The sequence below is a fragment of the Drosophila biarmipes genome, chromosome 3L, assembly GCF_025231255.1.
Source record: "Drosophila biarmipes strain raj3 chromosome 3L, RU_DBia_V1.1, whole genome shotgun sequence".
Taxonomy (NCBI): Eukaryota; Metazoa; Arthropoda; class Insecta; order Diptera; family Drosophilidae; genus Drosophila; species Drosophila biarmipes.
The window spans coordinates 11,209,016-11,233,742 of NC_066613.1; the positions used below are offsets into that span (position 1 = coordinate 11,209,016).

At 39.8% G+C, this 24,727-nt stretch overlaps 2 protein-coding genes across 4 annotated transcripts; one reads left to right on the forward strand and one right to left on the reverse strand.

The window, feature by feature from the left end:
* Nucleotides 1–1,467: 1,467 nt before the first annotated feature.
* Nucleotides 1,468–21,577, forward strand: LOC108028280 (fat-like cadherin-related tumor suppressor homolog). Of its 3 annotated transcripts, none has more exons than XM_044095266.2 (22): nucleotides 1,468–1,482; nucleotides 5,709–9,161; nucleotides 9,221–9,327; nucleotides 9,385–9,592; nucleotides 9,655–9,716; nucleotides 9,798–9,953; nucleotides 10,036–10,408; nucleotides 10,476–11,484; nucleotides 11,558–11,743; nucleotides 11,804–11,978; nucleotides 12,041–12,303; nucleotides 12,363–13,092; nucleotides 13,155–13,332; nucleotides 13,388–13,828; nucleotides 13,892–14,292; nucleotides 14,351–14,659; nucleotides 14,734–20,029; nucleotides 20,089–20,370; nucleotides 20,429–20,617; nucleotides 20,892–20,921; nucleotides 21,133–21,264; nucleotides 21,325–21,577. In XM_044095266.2, exons 2-22 carry the CDS (start codon nucleotides 5,735–5,737, stop codon nucleotides 21,459–21,461), a joined length of 14,091 nt encoding a protein of 4,696 aa, XP_043951201.1. In that variant the 5' UTR covers nucleotides 1,468–1,482; nucleotides 5,709–5,734; the 3' UTR covers nucleotides 21,462–21,577. The 3 variants fall into 3 exon arrangements, with proteins under 3 accessions (XP_043951201.1, XP_016955474.1, XP_043951202.1); XM_017099985.3 differs by lacking the exon at nucleotides 1,468–1,482 and adding an exon at nucleotides 2,511–2,719; XM_044095267.2 differs by lacking the exons at nucleotides 1,468–1,482; nucleotides 20,892–20,921 and adding an exon at nucleotides 2,511–2,719.
* On the reverse strand, nucleotides 21,518–24,701 carry LOC108028278 (dynein regulatory complex protein 11). The gene is made up of 8 exons (XM_017099983.3): nucleotides 23,966–24,701; nucleotides 23,581–23,905; nucleotides 23,240–23,529; nucleotides 23,031–23,187; nucleotides 22,703–22,966; nucleotides 22,485–22,642; nucleotides 21,841–22,424; nucleotides 21,518–21,788 (listed from the first exon to the last, which is right to left on the reverse strand). The coding sequence occupies exons 1-8, from the start codon at nucleotides 24,699–24,701 to the stop codon at nucleotides 21,684–21,686; spliced, it is 2,619 nt and encodes an 872-aa protein (XP_016955472.1). The 3' UTR covers nucleotides 21,518–21,683.
* Between the last annotated feature and the right edge of the window lie 26 nt (nucleotides 24,702–24,727).

Below are 24,727 nucleotides of genomic sequence, written 5' to 3' on the forward strand. Positions count from 1 at the left end.
TGCCGTGTGAGTTCACTTTGGATTCTGAATTAAGCTATTGCTATCGAATATTAGTGATAGTTTATTAGTTGTTTTGTTTTTTATGCCACCGTGAATTTTATTTGGAAATTCCCCAATTCTTCTTTTGAGAGATTGCGCCCAAACTACACTTTGATAATATAGTGAAATATTTGACTGGTCACCTTTCAGTCATTCAAAACACAGAACTCTCGATCATGGCTTTTCAAATAGCCAAAACTCTGAAGAAGTTGATTGGACTATGAGCGAGAGGGACATGCCTAAACCAATTTTCCCCCTCCAATCATCCGAAGATTCTTAAGAAGAGTCGCGGCAAACCTGAAGAGAAAAACCTATCTCGTAATAGCAAACAAATGGGTGGTTATTTGAACGGCTTTCAGTAAAATTAAGAATAATGTATATAAGGATACTTATGCTAAGAAGGAGAATCTAACTTATTTAAACTATGTGTGTACATGAAAAACAGTAATTTAGTTTCTTGGGTTTTAGAAAGGCATTTTTACGCTCTCTGACTTTAAGTACAAATTCAACACAGAAATTGTACATTAGTTGCGAAAAAAAATAAATACTTTAGAATAAGAACTTTTCTACAATAAATGATACATTTTTTTATTTTCAAGTATTACTTATAATTTAAATAAGGGCGTAACACAAAACTGAAACTTCAAATTGAATACAAGTTTCGCTTAAATTGTTAATGAAATACCAATTTCTCTTCACTTGGGAAACTCGTAAATATTTCCCAGGAAATACGCACTAGGTGGCGCCACAGCGGTTTTATGGCTGAAATGTAGGGACATTACCTAATTTCTCTGTTGAATAAAAGGGAATTTCTTGTGAGGCTGGGAAAAATAAACATTAAAGGTAAAATGTTAAACGTAGTGTTACTTACATTTCCCCTTTTTAACTGTTATTAATTTATTTTTAACAGAGTCTTACTCTTTTTTGTAATCTTTTTTTTACTGATACCAAAATACATGTTTTTTGTTGCTAATATCCGAATATCGGTATTTAAGCAACTTTATAAAAAAAGTGAAAGTTGTTTATATCTAAAAATATTTAATTTACAGGACCCGTAACATGAGGTTGGGCCTGCTACTGTCAGGGGAAATAGGGGTTCCTCGAACCTCGACGGGGCTTGTTGTTCGAGGTTGCAGTTCGTGGTTGCAAAAGGATATCAGCCAACATGAAAGGACCTACGGTGGCCAGGAAAACTGCGATGGCGAACAGTCGAATCAGTTGAATTTCTGTTCTCATTGACTGCGGTTTATATTGGTTTAGATCGCGGAGTACTGTGTGTCGGTAGCTTGCATTGAATGAAGGAAAAGTATGTTTCAATCAAAGGCCGCGCTGTTCTTTTAATATGACTGCGTGTTTGAACGACGGTATGCGATTCAGTAAATGTTTCCACGCCAAAACGCATTTCCAGTGCTAGTGATGTTTGTCCGAAAAATGCTAAAATATGTACGTACGTATGGTCAACAGTACGGTCAAGTCGACGGCTTACCATGATAATATTGTCTATGAATAAGTGAAACCGTGATTAAAGGTTGCATAACCCCATGTGGCGAAGCAGATTTCCAGCGACGGAATATACACAACAAATTTCAGTGGAATTAGCTGCAGTATAATACACCATTGAAAAGGAAACTTCCCCAATCGACTGGCTGACACTTCTTAAATTGCGAAACCATTGCAATGCGGATTATGGGGAACGCAGGGCTCAGAGTTCGGTTTCCTGCCTTGGTTTTAAGAATTTCCGCCGGAAATTACTTTATTAGATATTTCGTTATATAATACCAAAAGGTCAACGCATTAAGAAGGATTACAAAGGGCTAGAATTTCTGCTTAAAGTATCATATTCCTTTTGCTACTAAGTCAAGTTTTCAATTGCCGCTGTTGCTTCTGGAACTAGTTTAATTTTTGTATAAGCTGCAATTGAAAAGCAATCATTTTAACTGGACAAAATGAACTCAGAAAATATTTACCTTTTCAATTAAACAGACTGAGTGCAGCTCAATAGTAATATATACAATATGTCCAATGGAATATATTGATTTTCCCTAGTTTCCTTATACTATTCCATCGCCTTTTCCGTTAATATAAAGGAATATGAGGCAAAAACTTTTACAAAGAAATTCTTTCTATTCAAGCAAAAATATCCGAGCTTTTATTACTTTTACTTGACCATATTAAAGTTTTGTTGCTTGGGTGTTATAAAAACAATAAAGAGTTACATATACGTACAGTTTTATAAATTATGGGAAGCCATTTCTGTTTGGCTAAAAGTGGCAGTTAAGGATTAACTGAAGGCCCTGTTGCATTTCTGTATTATTTACTTTTAGTTAGTTGCAATGCGCTGATCGATTTGATTTGAATTCTGGCGGTTACATTTCGATAGACCAAGTAATCGGCTCTCGGCTATTCGATCTCGCGAGCCAAGCCAATCGATCTAGTCGATGAGGGCGAGAATAGCGGGCGGAGGGCTATCGACAGTTATCGACGATCGTAGTTAAAGGCATACATGCAGCTGTCAGTTTAATTAATGTTTAAATCGCGCGTAGTGCTCCAGAATCCGGTGATGAATGAAATGAGAACGTAAAGTGATCGCCCCTGAATCAGCGAACGACCAACGAAAAGTCGAGTGTAGTGGCTTCCAGCCAAGCTGTTTGCGCAGTGGCTTCAACTCCGAATCATAAAGGTATACACACACACCTACGTGCGCTTGTATGTGGCCAAACATTTTCGAAAAGGCTGAAAGACTCAGCTGCGGATTGTGCATTTCTGTGACTTATTCCACCGAAGTGCTGCCCACACGGAGTTATCACGGCGACTGGGAGTGTGGTGTTTGCCTACCTTATCGGAAAATTAGGCCCACGGAAAAGAGACACATGTTATCTGTGTACACCGCCGTGCACATGTCTGTGTGTGTTTGGGCTGCATACCTATGTAAACGCTGCACTCCTATGTACAAGAACTGGAGTTCGGACTGATTTTCGGAGTGAGGAAAGGGCCTTGCAAAGGGGCAACCTCTGTGATCTGAGATCTGAGATCTTACAGATATGGAAATCTGCACCACCCACTGATTCACGTACTGGGTGCCCCTTAACCCGTTTCGACTTCTTTTCTTATGTACTGCGGGGTTATTACTCATAATTACATACCTACGCGCCGCACCGATTTCGCAACCTCACATTTTCACGAATCGTTTCGAAATTTGGTCTGCCAACAAGTGGTCTTCCATCAAGAGATCAAGTGACAATAATTGTGCTTTAAAAGTCTATGGAGCAGAAAATTATTTAAAAACTCCCCTCTCTCCCGGTTATAAAAAAGAGAGCTAGTGAAATATTCCTACAACTTCTTTCATAAGGTGTACAGGGGAAAAGCAGCCCTTCTTTTCACACTTTTGGTTCATTAGTTTTCCTTATCTGTTAAAGGTGTCAAGTTAGGGCTTTGTAGGAAGCTCCAGCGGTTGAGTATCAAGTTATGGAGAAATTCACGTTTCCTATGGGAGTTTATATTTTTGAAAGTTTCACAAAAATGTTGGGGATTCTTTGGGTTACAGTTGATAAAAGAACTATCTTGCTTTATAACAAATTAAAATTAGTAAAGTTTATTTTGAAGAAATTTCCAAAAAAAGTACCTACTGAAAAAATTCAACTTTTATTTCGACTAAATGAAAAAGCTAAGAAAAAACGTTTTTAGAAAAATCATTAACCAGAACACTTGGTTATTGCATCTTAATTTAATGAAATATTCGATTTTTTAAAGTCATAATTACCCCTAAGGTACAAATATTTATATTTTAAATTAACATTAAGCTTCTCTTATTTAAGTTTTATCTTTTGGCTTTCGTAATTGCTGTGGCGTAGCACAGAAAATTAATAGATTTCATTTCAGTGGTTTTTTTAATAGATGTTCCCCTTCTGGGCAATATTTTTCTTTTTATATAGCTTTACGTATTTTTGGGTACACAAATGCATGTAGCAAGCAGCAGTTCAATTTTCTAAGAGCCATAATTAAAACAAAAATTACGAGCCAAATTAAGCAAAGTGTACATATCAGCCAACTAACAATAAAAACGTATTACTAAAATAAACAGTGCGTTGACTGATAAGGTGGTCGTGCCCTTAATGCAAAAGTAGGTCAAAACGATTGAAAAAACGGGCTTTACAACTTCTAAATAGTTTTCGGAAATTGAAAATCATAAAAAACTTAACTTTAAAAGAACAGAAGGAAGTTCATAAATCACATTCGCTAAAGTGCTGACATATTAATTTTTGGGTTCTTTGGATATCAGCGTTTAAATGTGAAGTGTTAATACTCTTATTTATATTTTTACCTTCTCTCGCAATGCTTAAAAAGCTGAAACATAGTAATTTTCTTTGCGTTACACGAACAATTTTTTATCGCAATAAACTTATTAAGCGCTCTTAACTTTTTATGTTAAAGTCTTTCGCAAAATATCAATAAAAAACTTTTAATTTTTCAGCTTTTCATTACACAATAAAATATTTTACCTAACCAAAGTTCAAAGCAATAATTTCACAATATGATCTTTGTTCCCATTGAGTATGTTTAATCACTTTTTTAATTATCTTTTGCGTTCAGTACCATTCAAAGAATTTTTGGTGACCCTAATTATCTTTGTATGAAAGTGTGCGACGCAGTGACCATGAAAAGTATGCATCTAAAATGCCATTATCAGCAAATAAGAAATAGATGTGCTGGTTATTTTGTTTGTGAAAGTAAACAAGAATCTATATATATATTAAAAAAAAATCATATCTTATTACTCAGCAAAGATCCCCTTTTGAAACATGTGAACTGAAATACGTTTAAGTGACAGCTTCTTGGGAAAAATAGAATTTTTCGTCAGGCCCTTTGGCTGAAAGCCTTTTTTTAGGTGTAAAAAAGGCTTGTGCATCTAAATAAAATTCATTTTTCTCCTAATCGGCCATCCAAAGACACATTCACCTGCTTTTGATTCAAAAAAATCGTGTCTTTCGTTCGCCACTTATAATATCACGTTGATACTCGGCAAAAGAGTGGTGGCAATGTCGTCTGAGGATTAATCTTAAAAGAGCTTTGACAGACTTTTAACTGTGCACTTTAAAAGTAAACTAAAGAGGGTGGCCGGTTTAATATGAAACGCATATTTTAAATTGTACTATTGTTGATATCAGCATCATTATTTTAGATAAAGTAGACCAGCTTAAAATTATTAGGGAAAGGAAGGATAAGATGTGCCACTTTGGATATGAGCAATGTTGAAGTTATTTATTTTAATAGAGTACTACTACTATGCTCACTACTAGTCATTTATTTTGGACAATCGTTCGATAAGCTTGTATACCAGTTACAATATTCTTTATCAGTGATGCTTCTTTTATTTAGCAATTTCTATAATTTTGCTTGATATATGGTTTATTTATAAGTTTCGTCTGAGACTGCGTTTTGCCCTAAGACATTGAATTTTAATGTCAATGTAATAATCATCAAACACAAGGAGAAGTGTTCGATGACTTTCTTGTTTTGAGTGTTACTTGAGTTTGATCCTATTATAATCGACATCGTATATCTAAAAAGAAGTTCAGTACTAAACTATATGACTTAAATAGTTATTATAATTTGTTAAATATGTTCAATATTCCTTGTTTAATAAAAAATATTTGTTGTTTACCTTGCAGGATATTATGTGAAATAAGAGCAGTATATGTTTACTATGAAGATTAAAAAATATGTAACTCCTGTAAAAAGAAAAGCTTTCAACATACTCCAATGGATTTCACTACTGTGTAGTCTATGGGCCATCCCCACTGTACAAAGCAAACCCGATGAAAGGCACTCGGCGACCCTCGAATATAGACTAGAAAACCCACTGCAAGATCTATATCGGTTTAGCCACAATGTATATAATGTTACCATACCAGAAAATAGTCTGGGAAAGACTTACGCTAAGGGAGTATTGCATGAAAGACTGGCCGGCATGAGAGTTGGCTTGAACTCAGAAGTTAAGTATAGGATAATTAGTGGCGATAAGGAGAAGCTGTTTAAAGCTGAGGAGAAACTGGTCGGAGACTTTGCCTTCTTAGCCATTCGAACTCGAACAAACAACGTTGTGCTAAACAGAGAAAAAACTGAGGAATACGTAATAAGAGTAAAAGCACATGTACATTTTCACGAAAGAAATATATCAAGCTATGAAACGGAGGCGAATATTCACATCAGAGTACTGGATCGCAACGACCTGAGTCCTCTGTTTTACCCAACCCAGTACACCGTAGTTATTCCAGAGGACACTCCCAAATATCAAAGTATTCTAAAGGTCACAGCTGACGATGCGGATCTCGGCATCAATGGCGAGATCTACTACAGTCTTCTGATGGACAGTGAACACTTTGCCATCCACCCAACCACAGGTGAAATCACCCTGCTGCAGCAGCTTCAGTATGCGGAGAACTCACACTTTGAGCTCACGGTGTTGGCCTATGACCGGGGATCCTGGGTGAACCACCAGAACCACCAGGCTAGCAAAGCCAAGGTCAGCATTTCGGTGAAACAGGTTAACTTTTACGCTCCAGAAATTTTCACAAAGACCTTTTCGAGCGTGAAGCCAACTTCAAACCCATTAATTTACGGAATTGTCCGCGTGAACGACAAAGACACTGGGATCGATGGTAACATTGGACGGTTGGAAATAGTCGACGGAAACCCGGATGGCACGTTTCTTCTGAAGGCAGCAGAGACCAAAGACGAGTACTATATCGAATTAAATCAGTTCGCGCACTTAAATCAACAACATTTCATTTACAACCTAACTTTGCGGGCAGAGGATCTGGGAACTCCGCGTAGGTTCGCCTATAAATCCGTTCCGATACACATAACGCCGGAGAGCAAAAACATACCCATATTCACGCAGGAGATTTACGAAGTCTCAATTCCAGAAACGGCCCCCATAAACATGCCTGTGATAAGGCTGAAAGTGAGCGATCCAGACTTGGGTAAAAATGCATTGGTCTACTTGGAAATAGTGGGCGGCAATGAGGGCGACGAGTTCCGCATCAACCCCGATTCCGGAATGCTGTACACAGCCAAGCGGCTGGATGCCGAGAAGAAATCCAGTTACACCCTTACCGTTTCCGCCATTGATCAGGCAAACGTTGGGTCCCGAAAACAATCTTCAGCCAAGGTGAAAATAAGCGTTCAGGATATGAACGACAACGACCCCATTTTCGAGAATGTAAATAAAATAATTAGTATCAACGAGAACAATCTGGCCGGCTCGTTCGTTGTAAAACTCACGGCCAAGGACAGGGATTCTGGGGAGAATTCATACATATCGTACAGTATTGCCAATCTTAACACGGTTCCCTTTGAAATCGACCACTTCAGCGGCATAGTTAAGACCACATCTCAAATTGACTATGAAACAATGAAGCGGAACTATGAACTGATAATACGTGCTTCGGACTGGGGACTGCCGTACAGAAGGCAGACGGAGGTAAAACTATCCATCGCCGTAAAGGACATTAACGATAACAGGCCCCAGTTCGAGCGGGTGAACTGCTATGGTAAGGTCACCAAATCGGCGCCCATGGGTACTGAAGTTTTCGTTACCTCCGCCATTGATTTCGATGCTGGCGACATAGTTTCCTATCGGTTGAGCGATGGCAACGAGGACGGCTGCTTTAACTTGGACCCCACATCCGGTTCCCTGTCCATTTCCTGCGACCTGAAGAAAACCTCTCTAACAAATCGTATTCTCAAAGCATCCGCCACGGACGGTACCCATTTTTCTGATGAGTTGATCATCAATGTGCATATAATGCCTGAGGACTTGGGTGGAGATTCCAGTATTCCACACGGATTTGGATCCTTTGAGTGCCGTGAAACCGGAGTAGCCAGAAGGCTGGTGGAAACATTGGCGTTGGCCGAGAAAAACAACGTAAAGAGTGTGTCGCCATCGGTTTTCAGTGACCTATCACTGACTCCCAGTCGATATGGCCAGAATGTGCACAGACCTGAGTTTATAAACTTTCCACAGGAGCTGTCCATCAACGAAAGTGTTCAGTTGGGCGAAACAGTGGCTTGGATAGAGGCCAAGGATCGGGACTTGGGCTACAATGGAAAGTTGGTGTTTGCCATTTCCGACGGCGACTACGATTCGGTTTTTCGGATTGATCCCGATCGCGGCGAACTGCAGATCATTGGGTATTTGGATAGGGAACGTCAGAATGAATATGTCTTGAATATTACAGTGTACGATCTGGGTAGCCCAACCAAATCGACGTCGAAAATGCTGCCAATTACGATCCTCGATGTAAACGACAATCGACCGGCTATACAGAAGACATTGGCCACATTCCGGTTGACAGAAAGTGCCAGGATAGGTACTGTGGTGCACTGCGTTCATGCCACGGATGCCGATTCGGGAGTCAACGCTCAGGTTACCTATGCCTTGTCGGTTGAGTGCAGTGATTTTACGGTCAATGCCACAACGGGCTGCATTCGTCTAAACAAACCACTGGATCGCGAGAAGCAGGATAATTATGCCCTTCACATTACGGCAAAGGATGGCGGAAATCCTGTGCTATCCTCGGAGGCTTTGGTTTACGTTCTGGTCGACGATGTCAACGATAATGCCCCGGTCTTTGGAGTCCAAGAGTACATATTTAAAGTGCGCGAAGATCTGCCCCGAGGAACAGTGTTGGCCGTAATCGAGGCGGTGGATGAAGACATTGGTCCCAATGCCGAAATCCTCTTCTCCCTCAAGGAGGAGACCTCTGATGAAGAACTGTTCCGGATCGACAAGCACACTGGTGCTATACGAACTCAGGGATACCTGGACTACGAGAACAAACAAGTGCACAACCTTATTGTCAGTGCCATCGATGGCGGAGATCCCTCTCTAACCTCGGATATGTCCATAGTTATAATGATCATTGATGTCAACGAGAACCGATTTTCACCCGAGTTCGAGGACTTTGTGTATGAGGGCAAAATAAAGGAGAACAAGCCCAAGGGAACGTTTGTCATGAATGTCACTGCCCGGGATATGGATACGGTTGACTTGAACTCAAAAATCACGTATTCCATCACAGGTGGCGATGGGCTGGGAATTTTTGCGGTCAACGACCAAGGTTTGTGTTGGCCTTGTTCTGGACATTTTTGAACACATTAATATGAATAAATATCGCAGGTTTAATAACTTCCTTGACACAACTCGATGCCGAGACGAAGAACTTTTACTGGCTCACCCTGTGTGCGCAGGATTGCGCAATAGTTCCCCTCAGCAACTGTGTGGAGGTGAGTACATATTTACACTAATTCTTAAGGTGATTAATAAATGCATTCTGTTGTTAGGTCTACGTCGAAGTCGAAAACGAAAATGATAACATTCCACTGACGGACAAGCCAGTGTACTACGTTAATGTTACTGAAGCGAGTGCAGAAAACGTTGAGATCATCACCCTGAATGCAATGGATCCAGATATAGACCCCACCCAGTCCATTACTTATAATATTGTTTCTGGAAATCTAGTCGGCTATTTTGAAATTGATTCAAAAACAGGTACCCTTTTTCCGGTTCTAAAGTTTATTGTTTAATATTAATGCAAATTATTATAATTTAAGGAGTTATAACAACCACTGAACGTAAACTGGACAGAGAAAATCAGGCAGAACATATTTTGGAGGTAATAAAACAATAGAAATAAATATATTTTGTATACTTTTTACATTGAAATTGTAAAAAAAAAAACATATATTTTTCTCAGGTGGCTATATCGGATAATGGTTCTCCAGTACTATCGTCGACCTCGCGAATTGTCGTGTCGGTCTTAGATATTAACGATAATAGCCCAGAGTTCGACCAACGTGTTTACAAAGTGCAAGTTCCGTCTTCAGCTACTGTCAATCAATCAATTTTTCAGGTGAGTTTAAGGTTTAAATTGTTAATAGGAATGGTGTATATAACATTTATATATTAACTATTTCTTATGTGTTACCTTACAGGTTCATGCTATAGACAACGACAGCGGGGAAAATGGCCGCATTACCTATTCCATCAAATCCGGAAAGGGTAAAAACAAATTTCGCATTGACAGCCAAAGAGGCCACATTCATATAGCAAAACCATTGGAATCCGATAACGAGTTTGAAATCCACATTAAGGCTGAGGACAATGGGATTCCTAAGAAAAGTCAAACTGCTAGAGTTAATATAGTTGTTGTTCCTGTTAATCCTAATTCGCAAAACGCACCGTTGATAGTTAAAAAGACTTCTGATAACGTCGTTGATCTAACGGAGAACGACAAGCCTGGATTTTTGGTCACTCAGATTTTGGCAGTCGATGATGACAACGATCAGCTGTGGTACAACATATCCAGTAAGTTTGTTCAACATAATCAAAATGAATGTGCGAATAACGTTAACTTTTAAATTCCTTTTTATAGACGGCAATGAGGACAACACATTTTATATTGGCCAAGATAATGGAAACATTTTGCTTTCTAAGTATTTGGACTATGAAACCCAAAAGTCATATAACCTGACCATTAGCGTCACTGATGGCACATTTTCATCATTTACTCACCTATTGGTTCAAGTGATCGATATAAATGATAATCCTCCGCAGTTCCCTAAAGATGTCTATCATGTCAACATATCGGAGAACATTGAAGAGGAGTCGGTTATAATGCAACTTCACGCCACTGACAGAGATGAAGACAAGAAGCTGTTCTATCACCTCCACGCTACCCAGGATCCCTCATCCCTGGCTTTGTTTCGAATCGATTCTATAAGCGGAAATGTTATTGTCACTCAGAGATTGGATTTCGAAAAGACGGCGCAGCACATTCTAATCGTATTTGTTAAAGATCAAGGAGCGCCGGGGAAAAGAAACTATGCCAAGATCATTGTAAATGTACATGACCACAACGACCACCACCCGGAATTTACATCGAAAATTATCCAGAGTAAGGTGCCCGAAAGCGCAGCTATAGGCTCTAAATTGGCCGAAGTGCGTGCCATAGATCGAGATAGTGGCCACAATGCCGAGATCCAGTACTCGATCATCTCGGGTAACGTCGGCAGTGTTTTTGAGATCGACCCGACTTTCGGTATAATCACATTGGCTGGCAGCTTGAACATCAACAAGATCCAAGAGTACATGCTCCAAGTGATAGCTGCCGATCGGGGTAGCCCTCCTTTGGCCTCGCAGATACCGGTGCACATCATTGTTACAATGTCTGAAAACGATCCACCAAAGTTCTTAACGAACAACATTGCCATAGAAATTTTCGAAAATCTTGGCATTGGAACTTTTGTTACTCAAGTCACCGCTCGGTCCTCGTCGTCTATATTCTACAATATTATTTCTGGGAACACAAATGAAAGCTTCCGCATAAACCCATCCACTGGGGTTATTGTTATTAATGGAAACATTGACTACGAAATAATCAAGTAAGATATATAAGTGAGAATAGAGATTAATATGAATGAAGCTACTACAAAATATTTTATTTGCTCTTTCTAGGGTATTCAACCTTACGGTTAAAGGAACCAACATGGCAGCCGAGTCATCCTGTCAAAATATAATTATACATATCCTAGATGCTAACGATAATATTCCGTACTTCGTTCAAAATGAGTATGTTGGAGCATTGTCCGAATCGGCCGCAATTGGATCTTACGTTCTAAAAGTGCATGATTCATCCAAAGAGTAGGTGTTTGTAAATATTAATAAATAATGCTGATGGTAATTTTATTTTTTGTACTTCAGTCACTTAACTTTACAAGTTAAGGATGCTGATGTCGGAGTAAACGGAATAGTTGAATACCACATAAACGACGATCTGGCCAAAAATGTATTCAAAATAGACTCGACAACTGGCGCTATTGAACTGTTACGGCACTTGGACTACGAAACGAACGCTGGCTATACTTTCGATGTTACGGTGAGTAACATAAAAGTGAAATTGTAGCTTTGGTTTTTAAATTTTTTATTTTTATATTTCAGGTTAGTGATATGGGGAAACCCAAACTACATTCCACTACAACGGCACACGTCACAATTCGTGTGATCAATGTTAATGATTGTCCTCCAGAATTTAATGAAAGAGAACTCAACGTAACCCTGTTCCTTCCAACTTTTGAAAATGTTTTTGTTGCCCAAATTAATGCAAAGGATGCTGATAATGATACTTTAAGGTTTGACGTTGTGGATGGAAACACAAATGAATGTTTTCAAATTGACAAATACACCGGCATTATAACAACAAGGTTAGTATAGCCACCAAAAAACCTTTAAAAGAATATTCAAAACTTCCTTATCTTTTCAGAAATTTTGAAATCTTAAACAATGAAAATGATCAGGATTATAGCTTGCACATCCGCGCCTCTGACGGAATATTCTCTGCAATTTTAATAGTAAAGATTAAGGTGCTGTCTGCTTTGGACTCCAATTTTGCATTCCAACGGGAATCGTACAGATTTTCTGCATTCGAAAATAACACAAAGGTGGCTACCATCGGATTGGTTAACGTGATTGGAAACTCACTGAACGAAAACGTTGAGTACCGTATTTTGAATCCCACAAAACTGTTCGATATTGGAATCAGTTCGGGAGCCCTAAAGACCACAGGAGTCATCTTCGATCGCGAAGTGCAAGATTTGTACAGACTCTTTGTGGAAGCCAAGTCAGTATTATTCGACGGAATGAACTCAAACGTGCGCAGGGCAGTAACATCTGTTTATATATCTGTATTGGATGTAAATGATAACTGCCCGCTATTTGTCAATATGCCGTATTATGCCACGGTTTCAATCGATGATCCAAAGGGAACGATTATAATGCAAGTGAAGGCCGTTGACTTGGACAGTGCAGAAAACGGTGAAGTTCGGTATGAACTTAAAAAGGGAAATGGGGAGTTGTTCAAATTGGATCGAAAAACTGGAGAGTTATCCATAAAGCAGCATGTGGAGGGACACAACCGAAACTATGAGCTCACAGTAGCTGCTTATGATGGCGCCATAACGCCTTGTTCTTCCGAAGCACCTCTTCAAGTTAAGGTGGGTTTTCATAGGATTAAAATAAGAAACTTTTTGATAACGATTGGCGTTTCATATTTAAGGTGATTGATCGTTCGATGCCCGTTTTTGAGAAGCAGTTTTACACTGTTAGCGTCAAGGAAGACGTGGAAATGTACTCGGCACTTTCCGTATCCATTGAAGCCGAGAGTCCCTTGGGCAGGAGTCTTATTTATACAATATCTTCAGACAGTCAGTCGTTTGAAATTGACTACAATACAGGTACATTTATATTCTATTAATTTTTTGCAATTTCTGTACGTAATTAATTTTTCAGGATCAATTTTTGTTGTAAATGAACTGGACTATGAGCAAATGAATTCCCACGATGTTTCTATTCGAGCGACTGATAGTCTTTCTGGAGTTTATGCAGAAGTCGTTTTGTCTGTTTCCATTATTGATGTCAATGACTGCTATCCAGAGATTGAAAGTGATATCTACAACATAACCATTCCGGAAAATTCTGTATTTGGAACTCAAATCTTGAAGATTAACGCAACTGATAAAGACTCCGGAGCAAACGCAAAACTGTCCTATTATATTGAATCCATCAATGGGCAAAACAATTCTGAACTGTTTTACATAGATGTCACAGATGGAAATCTGTTCCTAAAGTCTCCCTTGGACTATGAGCAGACGAAATACCATCATATTGTTGTTAATGTAAAGGACCACGGGTCGCCATCATTAAGTTCCCGATCAAATGTTTTCATAACAGGTATTGTTTAATATAATTTGTGGTGTCATTCAAGATATATATTATAAACATTTTTTATTTTAGTTAAAGACTTGAACGACAATCCGCCATGCTTTGTTGAGCCTTCCTACTTCACAAAACTGTCAGTCGCAGCTGTTCGTGGCCAATTTGTGGCTCTGCCTAAGGCCTACGATAAGGATATTTCTGATACTGATTCACTGGAGTATAAAATTGTTTACGGAAATGAACTGCAAACCTATAGTATTGATAAACTGACAGGAGTGATATCTCTTCAAAACATGCTTAACTTCACCGATAAAAGTAGCACAGTCTTGAATATTTCTGTTTCTGATGGAGTGCATACGGCTTATGCTCGTTTGAAAATATCATTATTACCAGAAAACGTTTACAGTCCACAGTTTGAACAAAGTGCTTACGAGGCAAACATTCCAGAAAATTTGTTACATGGGCACAATATAATCACGGTTTGTTACGGTATATCTAAAGTTAAAAGACTTGATAAACAAACATTGTAATTTATAGGTTAAAGCAACGGATGGTGACTTTGGCACTTACTCAAACCTTTATTACGAAATTGTATCGGAGGAAATGAAAAAGTTTTTTCTTATCGACCAATCTACGGGGGTTGTAACCTCTAAAGTAACTTTTGACCGTGAGAAAAGGGATGAGTATGTGGTGCTGTTGAAGGTGTCAGATGGCGGCGGTAAATTCGGATTTGCGTCCCTCAAGGTTATGGTAGTTGACGTGAACGATAACGTTCCTTACTTCCTCTTAAAGGAATACAAGATTGTTGTAAGCACAACGACTGAAGCGAACAAAACTATTTTAACGGTAAGGATATTTTTAAATTTTATGTTTTTTAAAAATGTGTTGACAAAAATTAAACATTTAAATATAATTTGTAGGTCAAAGCCAAGGACGACGATATCAATGAAAATGGTTCGGTTTACTACCAGATTGTTCAAAAGTCTATCGACGAGGCGTCAAAGAATGTTATTGATATTAACGAAAAAACTGGAGATATTGTCCTTAAAGAAGGTGCCGGAACCTATGGAGTTGGCACATTTCAATTTTTCGTGCGTGCTTCTGATCGCGGCGAACCTAAGTTTCACTCGGAAGTTCCAGTTTCAGTCGAAATAATTGAAACAGATGCAAGCATACCCGTTTTTGAGAAATCATCCCTGTTGCTTAAGATTATAGAGTCGACTTCTCCAGGAACCGTGCTCACAAAGCTGCACATGGTTGGAAACTTTACGATTAAGTTTTCCATAGCAGCAGATCAGGATCATTTCATGATATCCGATAGTGGCGAACTGATCCTTCAGCAAACACTGGACAGGGAGCAACAGGAATCGCACAATTTGATTGTTGTGGCTGAAACTTCTACGGTGCCGGTGCTTTTCGCCTACGCTGATGTTTTAATTGAAGTGAGGGACGAAAATGATAACTACCCCAAGTTCGACAACACATTCTACAGTGCCAGTGTTGCGGAAAACAGTGAAAAGGTCATCTCTTTGGTAAAGGTATCAGCTACTGATGCTGACACCGGTCCAAATGGAGACATTCGATACTACCTAGAAAGTGATACCGAAAACATCCAAAATATCTTTGACATTGACATTTACTCTGGCTGGATCACCCTATTGACCTCTCTGGATAGAGAAGTTCAGTCTGAATATAATTTCAAAGTAATTGCAGCCGACAATGGCCACCCAAAACACGATGCAAAAGTACCTGTAACTATTAAAATTGTAGACTATAATGATAACGCACCAGCATTTAAGTTACCCATCGAAAGAATTGCTGTGTTCGAGAATGCACTGCCCGGTACTGTGTTAATCAACCTACTGCTAATTGATCCGGATATTGAAAAACAGGAAATGGACTTCTTCATTGTTTCTGGTGACAAACAAGCTCAGTTCCAGATCGGTAAAAGCGGAGAGTTATTTATTGCCAAACCCTTAGATCGCGAACAAATCATGTTCTATAACTTAAGCATTATTGCAACTGATGGAAAATTCACTGCCAAAGCCAACGTGGAAATAGATGTAAAAGACATAAACGACAATACTCCTTACTGCCTAAAACCCCGCTATCATATCTCCACTAATGAATCAATCTCTATTGGAACAACACTAGTTGAGATCGAGGCTGTAGATTTCGATTTACAAAGCAAACTTCGCTTCTATCTCTCTGGCAAGGGTGCAGACGACTTTACTATTGGAAAGGAAAGCGGAATTCTCAAGGTGGTAAACGCACTGGATCGGGAAACAACTCCAAAGTATAAACTAGTAGCACATGTTCAGGATGGCAAGGACTTCACCCAAGAGTGTTTCTCGGAAGTAATCATCACAGTCAACGACATTAATGATAATATTCCTGTTTTCTCCATGGCTCAATATAGAGTGAGTGTGCCTGAGGATGCTCAATTGAATACTTTGATCACGAAAGTACATGCAATGGACAAAGATTTTGGGGTTAATAGACAAATCAAGTATTCCCTAATGGGCGAAAACCATGATTACTTCAAAATATCAAAATCGACTGGTATTATAAGGCTGGACAAGAATCTCGATCGGGAGACAATTTCGTTATTTAACCTAACTGTCAAAGCGGAGGATTGTGGCGTTCCTAAATTACATTCCATTGCAACTGTGGCAGTAAACATATTGGACATCAATGACAATCCACCAGAGTTCAGTATGCGTCAGTATTCCTGCAAAGTTCTGGAAAACGCGACCCATGGCACTGAGGTCTGTAGGGTGTTTGCCGCTTCGATAGACATAGGGGTGAATGCGGATATTCACTACTATATCATGAGTGGCAACGAACAAGGAAAATTCAAAATGGATTCCATGACAGGCGACCTGGTGTTAAATGCAACTTTGGACTATGAAATGTCAAAGTTTTACTTCTTGACCATTCAAGCTATCGATGGAGGCACCCCACCACTTAGCAACAACGCCTATGTGAACGTTTCTATTCTGGACATCAATGACAATAGCCCCAAGTTTCTGCAAAACTTGTACCGTATTAATGTCAATGAGGATATTTTCGTAGGATCCAAGATTCTCGATATCAAAGCCACTGATGAGGACTCTGATATTAATGGGCTCGTCACTTACAACATTGAAAAGGGTGACAATATAGGCCAGTTTTCAATAGATCAGACGAACGGAACAATTAGCGTGTCAAGGCCTTTAGATCGCGAGACTATTTCGCACTATAACCTGGAAATTCAAGCCTGTGATCAGGGAGTGCCTCAACGTTGCAACAGTGTTCCAGTAAATATAAATATTTTGGACACCAACGACAATGCACCAATCTTTTCGAGCGCCAATTATAGCGTAGTTCTTCAAGAAAACCGACCTTTGGGTTACATATTCCTGACTTTCAAAATATCAGACGCAGACGAATCACCCAACACCACTCCATACACCTTCGATATTAGATCTGGAAATGAGGGAGGACTTTTCCGACTGGAGCAGGACGGGTCTTTGAGCACTGCCTCGCGATTTAACCACAACCTTCAGGATGAGTTCGTGATTCAAGTTCGGGTGTTCGACAATGGCACACCTCCATTGTATTCCGATGCCTGGGTGGTTGTAAAAATAATTGAGGAAAGTCAGTACCCTCCAATTGTCACTCCCCTTGAAGTCACAATTAATTCATTCGAGGACGATTTCTCTGGCGCGTTTATTGGAAAGGTTCATGCCTCCGACCAAGACAAGTACGATGAATTAAACTTCAGTTTGGTGTCTGGATCGGAAGACATGTATCAGAGCTCTAAGTTGTTTAACATTTCCAGCAAAACTGGAAAGATCTATGCCATATCGAATCTGGACATTGGTCTCTACAAGCTTAATGTGTCGGTTTCAGATGGAAAATACAACGTCTTCTCGATTGTCAAGATCAATGTGGAACTGGTAACGAATGATATGCTCAAGGAATCAGTTGTAATTCGGTTCAGCAGGATATCGGCATCTGAATTTCTGCTCAGTCACAGGAAAACTTTCATGCGCTCGATTCGCAATATCATGCGATGCCGCCAAAAGGATGTGATTCTAATAACCCTTCAACCGGAAGCGCAAAAGCATTCAGTAACCAGTCGGCATGCGAGATCAGTTGACTCCAATTTAAATGTGGTGTTTGCGGTGCGAAAACAGCAAATAATACCCGATTCTGATGAATTCTTCACCAGTGACGAAATTCGACAAACACTGATCGACAAAAAGAACGAGATTGAAAACGAAACAAACTTGGTCGTGGAGGATATACTACCATCCTCTTGTCAGAGCAACAAAGACGCCTGTGTTCACGGGGAGTGCAAGCAGACGTTGCGAATCCAGAAGAACAACGTTACCACCACCTTTACGGATGTGATAAGTTTTGCAGCTCCTTCGTATAATCAGGTGAACAGATGTGTCTGCAGGCCAGGATTCGATGGAAAGCACTGCAATGAGACGGTTAACGCCTGCTCGACGGATCCTTGTTCCCCACAGAGGATCTGCATGCCATCGGGATCGGTTTTGGGCTACCAATGCGTCTGCCCCAAGGGTTTTTCAGGAACTTACTGCGAAAGGAAGTCTTCGAAGTGCAGCAATGAATCCTGTGATATGGGTCTATTCACCGCGGTTTCCTTCGGCGGCAAGAGTTATGCCCACTATAAGATCAACAAAATCAAGGCCAAGTTTACGCTGGAAAATGAATTTTCCTACTCGCTGCAGATACGAACTGTGCAGCAAACTGGCACCCTGTTGTATGCCAGCGGCAAGGTGGACTACAATATCCTGGAGATCATCAACGGAGCGGTTCAGTACAGATTCGACTTGGGTTCGGGCGAGGGAGTCATCAGTGTGTCGAGCATAAACATCTCCGATGGCGAGTGGCATCTAATCAGTCTGGAGCGATCGCTCAATAGTGCCAAAGTAATGGTGGATAACAAGCACGTCTCGCATGGCAGTGCTCCAGGTGTGAATGGCATTCTGAACATCCAGTCAAACGATATCTTTGTGGGCGCTGAAGTTCGACCCCACCCATCGATCATCGGCTACGAGGACATTCAACGCGGCTTTATTGGCTGCATGGCCAACATAAAAATCGCCAAGGAGTCGCTGCCTTTGTACATTTCCGGCGGAAGTACCATTGCTGCCCTGAAGCGGTTCACGAACGTGGAGTTTAAGTGCGATCCGTCGAATGTGCTGGTCCGTCTGGGTATCTGCGGATCTCAACCGTGTGCCAACAGTGGAATCTGCAAAGAACTGGACACGGACGTGTTTGAATGTGCCTGCCAGCCCAGGTATTCCGGCAAACATTGTGAAATCGATCTTGATCCCTGCTCATCCGGACCCTGCTTGTTTGGCGGAAGGTGCGACTATCACGGGCCAAACAACTACAGCTGCACATGCCCCATTCACTTGTCCGGAAGAAGATGTGAGTACGGCAAGTTCTGCACTCCGAATCCGTGCAAAAACGGTGGCATTTGCGAGGAAGGCGATGGAATATCGCACTGCATGTGCCGGGGCTACACTGGACCCACTTGCGAGATCGATGTGGATGAGTGCGAGAACCAGCCGTGCGGAAATGGAGCGACCTGCATCAACGAACCCGGTAGCTTCAGGTGCATATGTCCATCCTACCTCACAGGAGCTAGCTGCGGAGATCCCCTGTATTCGAATTCGATTTCCACGAAGTTGAAGAACTTTTCGCTAGAGCACATAAGCGGGATCATATCGGGCGTGGCTGTAGTACTAGTGATCATTAGTTGTGTTCTATGCTGCGTGGTCATTCGGCGGAATTCCTCTTCGAAACGAAGGAACCGACTGGAGAAGGACAAGAACAAGCCGTCGTACAAGGAGGCGAACCTAAACTCGCTGGTGGACAAGGACAATTACTGCAAGCCCAACGTAAAGTTAAGTAATCTGGAAGTCAACCAGCGACCCATTAGCTACACTGCAGCCCCGAACGATAACCTGTTCCTCAGCAATAGGAATTTTGTAAATAATTTGGATATATTGCGGAGCTACGGCTCGGCCGGCGATGAACTGGAAAATGTGCCCTTCGAGTATCAGAAGGTTAATCGAAATAAGCAGCACGTAAATATAAACTCCTGTCATGCCGCCGATGCAGACAATGCCTACAAACAGGAATGGTGCGAGCAAATGCATTTAAGAACCTTCAGTGAAAACAAACTGAACAATGGTTAGTTCATATATCTTCTTTATAACTCAAGAACAAATACTAAAACCTTTACCTTTCAGAACTCAAACGAGATTTCGGCCCATCTGTCAGTCGCTTTTCAACTGGAAAACTAATCCAAGTTGAAATGCCAAACGTGTGCCACTCTTCCAGTGCGAATTTTGTTGATTATTCAGCTCTTGCCAATGGTCAGTACCATTGGGACTGTTCCGACTGGGTTCGCAAAAGCCATAATCCCTTGCCAGACATAACCGAAGTTCCTGGAGCAGAAATAGCTGACTCATCGAGCTTACATAGCAACGATAGCAACGAGTCCAAGTCGAAGAAAGCGTTCTTCGTCCACAGTACGTATATATTTTAAAAACTCAAGTTTCCCATAATAAAAATGCTTATTATCAACAGGGGAAGACGGAGATGTTGATCCGACTAGGGATATAGCTGCATTGAACGAGGATATCGGATCGGAGTATTTGGATTCGGAGGCGGAGAGCTGTTTGGAGCCGTTTATGTTGCCGAGATCAAGTAATCAGCCACTTTCAAGACTGAGTTCTTTTAATAATATCGAGAATGAAGACTATAAATCAAATACAGGTAATGCAACTTGCTCTTGTTAATGAAAAAATCTTAATATTTTGTAAGAGCACCTATGTTGTCTCAACGAATTTGGGAAACCTAACTGGGAATTTATAATTAAAAAAATGTATCTTAAAAAAAAAAGAAAATACCCCAATTTATTTATTTAATTTTTCTGATCAATTATAGGCTTTTGGTTCTGTTTTTTGTATTGTATTTCTTTGAGCTTTCTTCCACTATAATAACACCTATGTATACTAATCTACTTACCTACTTCATTTCACGCAATCAGTGCCTTTACCGTCGAAAGTTAGTCATTCGTGTAAGTTTTTAATTCATTACATGTTCAAATGGTGAACTGTTTTTCATCCAATAGTTTTCCCTATTTACACACTTTTCAAGGTTTTAACTAAAATGATATTTCTTTTTTTTATATTTTTTAAATCATAGCTTTTAATTTAACATAGTTTTTATGAAAATGCTCAAAACAAATAAGAACAGGTTTACTAACTCTCATTTTCTTTAATCAACAGGCAAAGTATATTTAAGACATCCTGACTCGTATTTACCGACGATGCATTTTCCAAGTGAGACAGATGGAGAGAGCTCTATGACCGAGGGGCCGATTTCAAGGAAGGAAATGAAAACCAGGAGGACGATAAGTGGTAAGCAGAAGAACTATTTTTCCTTGTATTGGGAATATCACAATCGTCTATTATTTGCAGAGAATTCAGAGGAGGCATACCTATTTCCATGCGCTGTCGGAGAAATTGGTTCCAACAGCAATATTTCGGTTCGACTGTGTGAAATTGAAGATTCTGAGTTGGAAGAGTTTTTACCACAACAACAAACAAACAATTAAATGACATGCTAATATATAAGAACTACATTTTACACAAATTATTTGATTTCGTTAGATACTATTTTCCATAGGAAAAACTTTGGTTATATATTTTCAATAAAAAATACATAAATATAGTTCTGACTTTGAGCACGTATTACAAATTTAATGGGATCGTTTCTTCCAAGGTACGTTGACATAGATATTTGTTTTTTTAATTTAAATAGATTTCTACGCTGCTGCCTATTTCTTTTTGCTTGCTTTTGCCAACTTTTGAGCATCATACATTTTTCGCATTTTCTGCAATCTGTTAGCGCTGCCGAACCACTTGTTAAACTTTTCCATGAGCTGAAAAGAAAAAACGTTTCACTTTTGTTAAACAGTATAGATGCAAAGTTACCTTCTCCTCTGGGGGGAAAATTGGCGGGTCATTCTTGCTCAAAAAGTATTCCAAAAACTCGTTCGGATCCAGTGCCTCGTTCTTGAGTCGCATTTTTCGGTCGATATTTAAGGTCTGCTTTACATTTTCATTGATGTCGCCGGAGGTATAGGCTTGCAGGACTCTTGCCAGAGCGGAATATGCGTGCTCCTTCATATCATCTGGGGCGTTTTCGGTCATCAGTTCTAGCCAAAGTAGGAAACTGGTGCCATAATCGCACTTTGGAATAAGCAGAACTTTTTGGAACGCCCTTTTAATACCTCCTTTGGCAGCCCATGGCATGTTGCTGGTGCCAATGACTACAATTTTGTCGTTTTTCTTTAAGGGCTTTAATATCTTACTGGCTATGGAAGGCCCAAGAAGTCTTGGTTTTATATCGACTGCCTCTGGCGGAATTTTTTTCCAAAACAATCGATGGGCTTCTTCGAAATACATTATGGTCGGCTGAAATGCCTTCGCCACTTTTAAAACAACATGTAGAAAATACTTCAAGTCATCGGCATACTTGTACGTCTTCTCTGGACTTAGATTCATAAAAACTGCGTCTATATTTTAAGTTAGGTTTTGAACTGATTAAAAACAAATAAAATAAAATAAAAACTTACCCAATTCAGATGCAATGATTTGGCATAGTAATTTTTTTCCGCTATTTAGAGGTCCAATTAATAGAAGAGACTTGGGTTTCGGTATATCGAATTCTCCCATTCCTAACATCGACTCTTGAATGACCATTTTGATATCACCTTTAGCCGGACCCAGAGTTCTAAGAAAGAGAAAGTTTATAGGTGTTAAATAATCTTTTTCAAAATAAATAAATACTTACGCCAAGTCATCTTCATTTCGAGTGTCGTCTGCCACAAAGTTAAAGTCAGCAATAAATTCATCAAAGTCTTTATGAGCAACTTTCTCTATTATTCCAGCATCTTTTAGCTCTTGGTACAAGGATTCCAGAGTTCTATCTCCCGTGATATCCTTCGGTTTTCTCTTCCTCCTGTTCTTCTTCTTTTTTGGATACTTTACTTTAAGGGCCTTATATTTTTCATTGTTATCCTTTGCTAAAGCTTCCCGGAGCAATTCATATTCTACCCTAAATTTAAAATAGGTTTTCTTAAATTTATAAGTTTGAAATAGGGGTTAAAGAAATATTTTACCTCATGTATTCGTCGACCAAACCTCTTACTTCCTGGTGTATCTTAGCCAGCTCTTCCTCTGTAACCCAATCTTTGATGGGATCGTGATTTTTGTTTAGATATTCATCGACATTTCTCCAGTCCTTAGCATATTTCTTCATGGTTTCCTCAATGTTTTCTAGAAATAAGAGACAATTTACTCGTGTAACTTAATTAGTAAAATAATTTACCTATGGCCTTGCTTGCAGTTAACTCGTAGCCGATATCGATGATTCCAGCATCTCTTAATTTCTTTCTTCGTTTCGCTTCCTTCATTTTGATTAACTTCTCCTTTTCCCTCTTTCTTCTCTTATCTTTCTTCTCCTTGTCTCGAATTTTCTTTTTCTCTGCTTTAGTCAACGGCTTTTTACCTAGGGTTTGTTGAAACTCCATTGGGGTCATTGTTTCATCTATGACAACCAACACTGTTCCCTTTTTAACAGGATCAGGATAGGGATGAAAGTTTCCAGTCTTTTCGTAGCTGTAGGATATTATCATGTTAATCTTATGTATTCCTATTAAATAACCTTACAATTCTTTGAACCACGCCCGAATGTGATCGGATATATCTTCCATCATCCAAGGACTTCGAACTTGCAAAAGCCTGGTGCGCTCATCATTGATCAGGTTAATGAAGTCGTCGTCTAGTTTTCTTTTAAGCATCTCGTTTTTGTACATTTCCATAATGGAGTTTGCATTCTGGTTCGGCCTCTTCAGTTTTCTTATTTTCTTCATTCCGTACAGTTCTTCCTTAAATCTTTTTCGTATTTTAACTATTTTCCTTGTTCTGTAACCTCGCCACCAGCTCTGGATTTTACAAGCAGCAATATTTCTTAATCTATTTAAGGCTTCCTCATCTAGAATAGAGTAATGAAAGTAAAAAATAAAACAACAAACTAAATTCATTTTAAATGCACCATCCGCTGCTGTCTCCGCCACATCGTCCCTTTTTCGTAAGTTCTCACACGATTCGTCAGCTTTCAAGAAATCCGCCGAAAATATGGTTCTCTTGACGGGAATACTCATCGCTTGATCGGGTTTAAAGGTGAACTTATAGTTGATTTTTTTTCTTTGGTACACCTTCAGGAATTTCTTCTTGTCGTATTTAATGCTGGATTTATATACTCGAGCCCGTCGTGCCCTCTCATGAGCTTGGATGAGCTTCACGGCCTCACTTATGGGAACCCAATCCTGTGCCGCCTTCTCCTCCTTTTCCTCATCGTTCATGTACAATCGGTTGTCGGCCAGAATATTTTGAATGTCGAGTGGGCGGCGGTACAGAAACTGAGGCGATCTCCATATGACCAGGTCTCGCGGCGTCAGCTTCCTGGCGATCAAAGCCTTATCTATATAGATGTACTCGCTCATTTCCAATTCCTTTAACTCCTCCTTGAGCTGCATCAGCTGCTGGGTCGCACTCTCAACCAACACGCGCACCAGTTCCCGCTTCTGGACTTGGAAGGTATTGTGGTAAATGAAACCTAACTTGGCGACCAGCTCCACATACAAAACGTAGAGTTCTGCGAAAATTTTAAATGATATGGCTTTTTCCTGGGGAGGATCGATCTTCTTCAAGCGGTTCTGCTTTTTAATTAGTTGACCGATTTCCTTTCGAGTGGACACCCAAAATTTATGATTCAAATCGAAGGACATTTTGATTTTGGCTTTATTTGTTCCTT

Coding starts and splice junctions, on each gene's coding strand:
- LOC108028280 (XM_044095266.2), top strand. CDS start 5,735: ATGTTTACTATGAAGATTAAAAAATATGTAACTCCTGTAAAAAGAAAA. Junction 11,485..11,557: donor ATTGACTACGAAATAATCAA/GTAAGATATATA, acceptor TGCTCTTTCTAG/GGTATTCAACCTTACGGTTA. Junction 14,660..14,733: donor CGAACAAAACTATTTTAACG/GTAAGGATATTT, acceptor TATAATTTGTAG/GTCAAAGCCAAGGACGACGA.
- LOC108028278 (XM_017099983.3), bottom strand. CDS start 24,701: ATGTCCTTCGATTTGAATCATAAATTTTGGGTGTCCACTCGAAAGGAA. Junction 23,906..23,965: donor GGCGGAGACAGCAGCGGATG/GTGCATTTAAAA, acceptor ACTCTATTCTAG/ATGAGGAAGCCTTAAATAGA. Junction 22,967..23,030: donor TTGGTCGACGAATACATGAG/GTAAAATATTTC, acceptor TTTTAAATTTAG/GGTAGAATATGAATTGCTCC.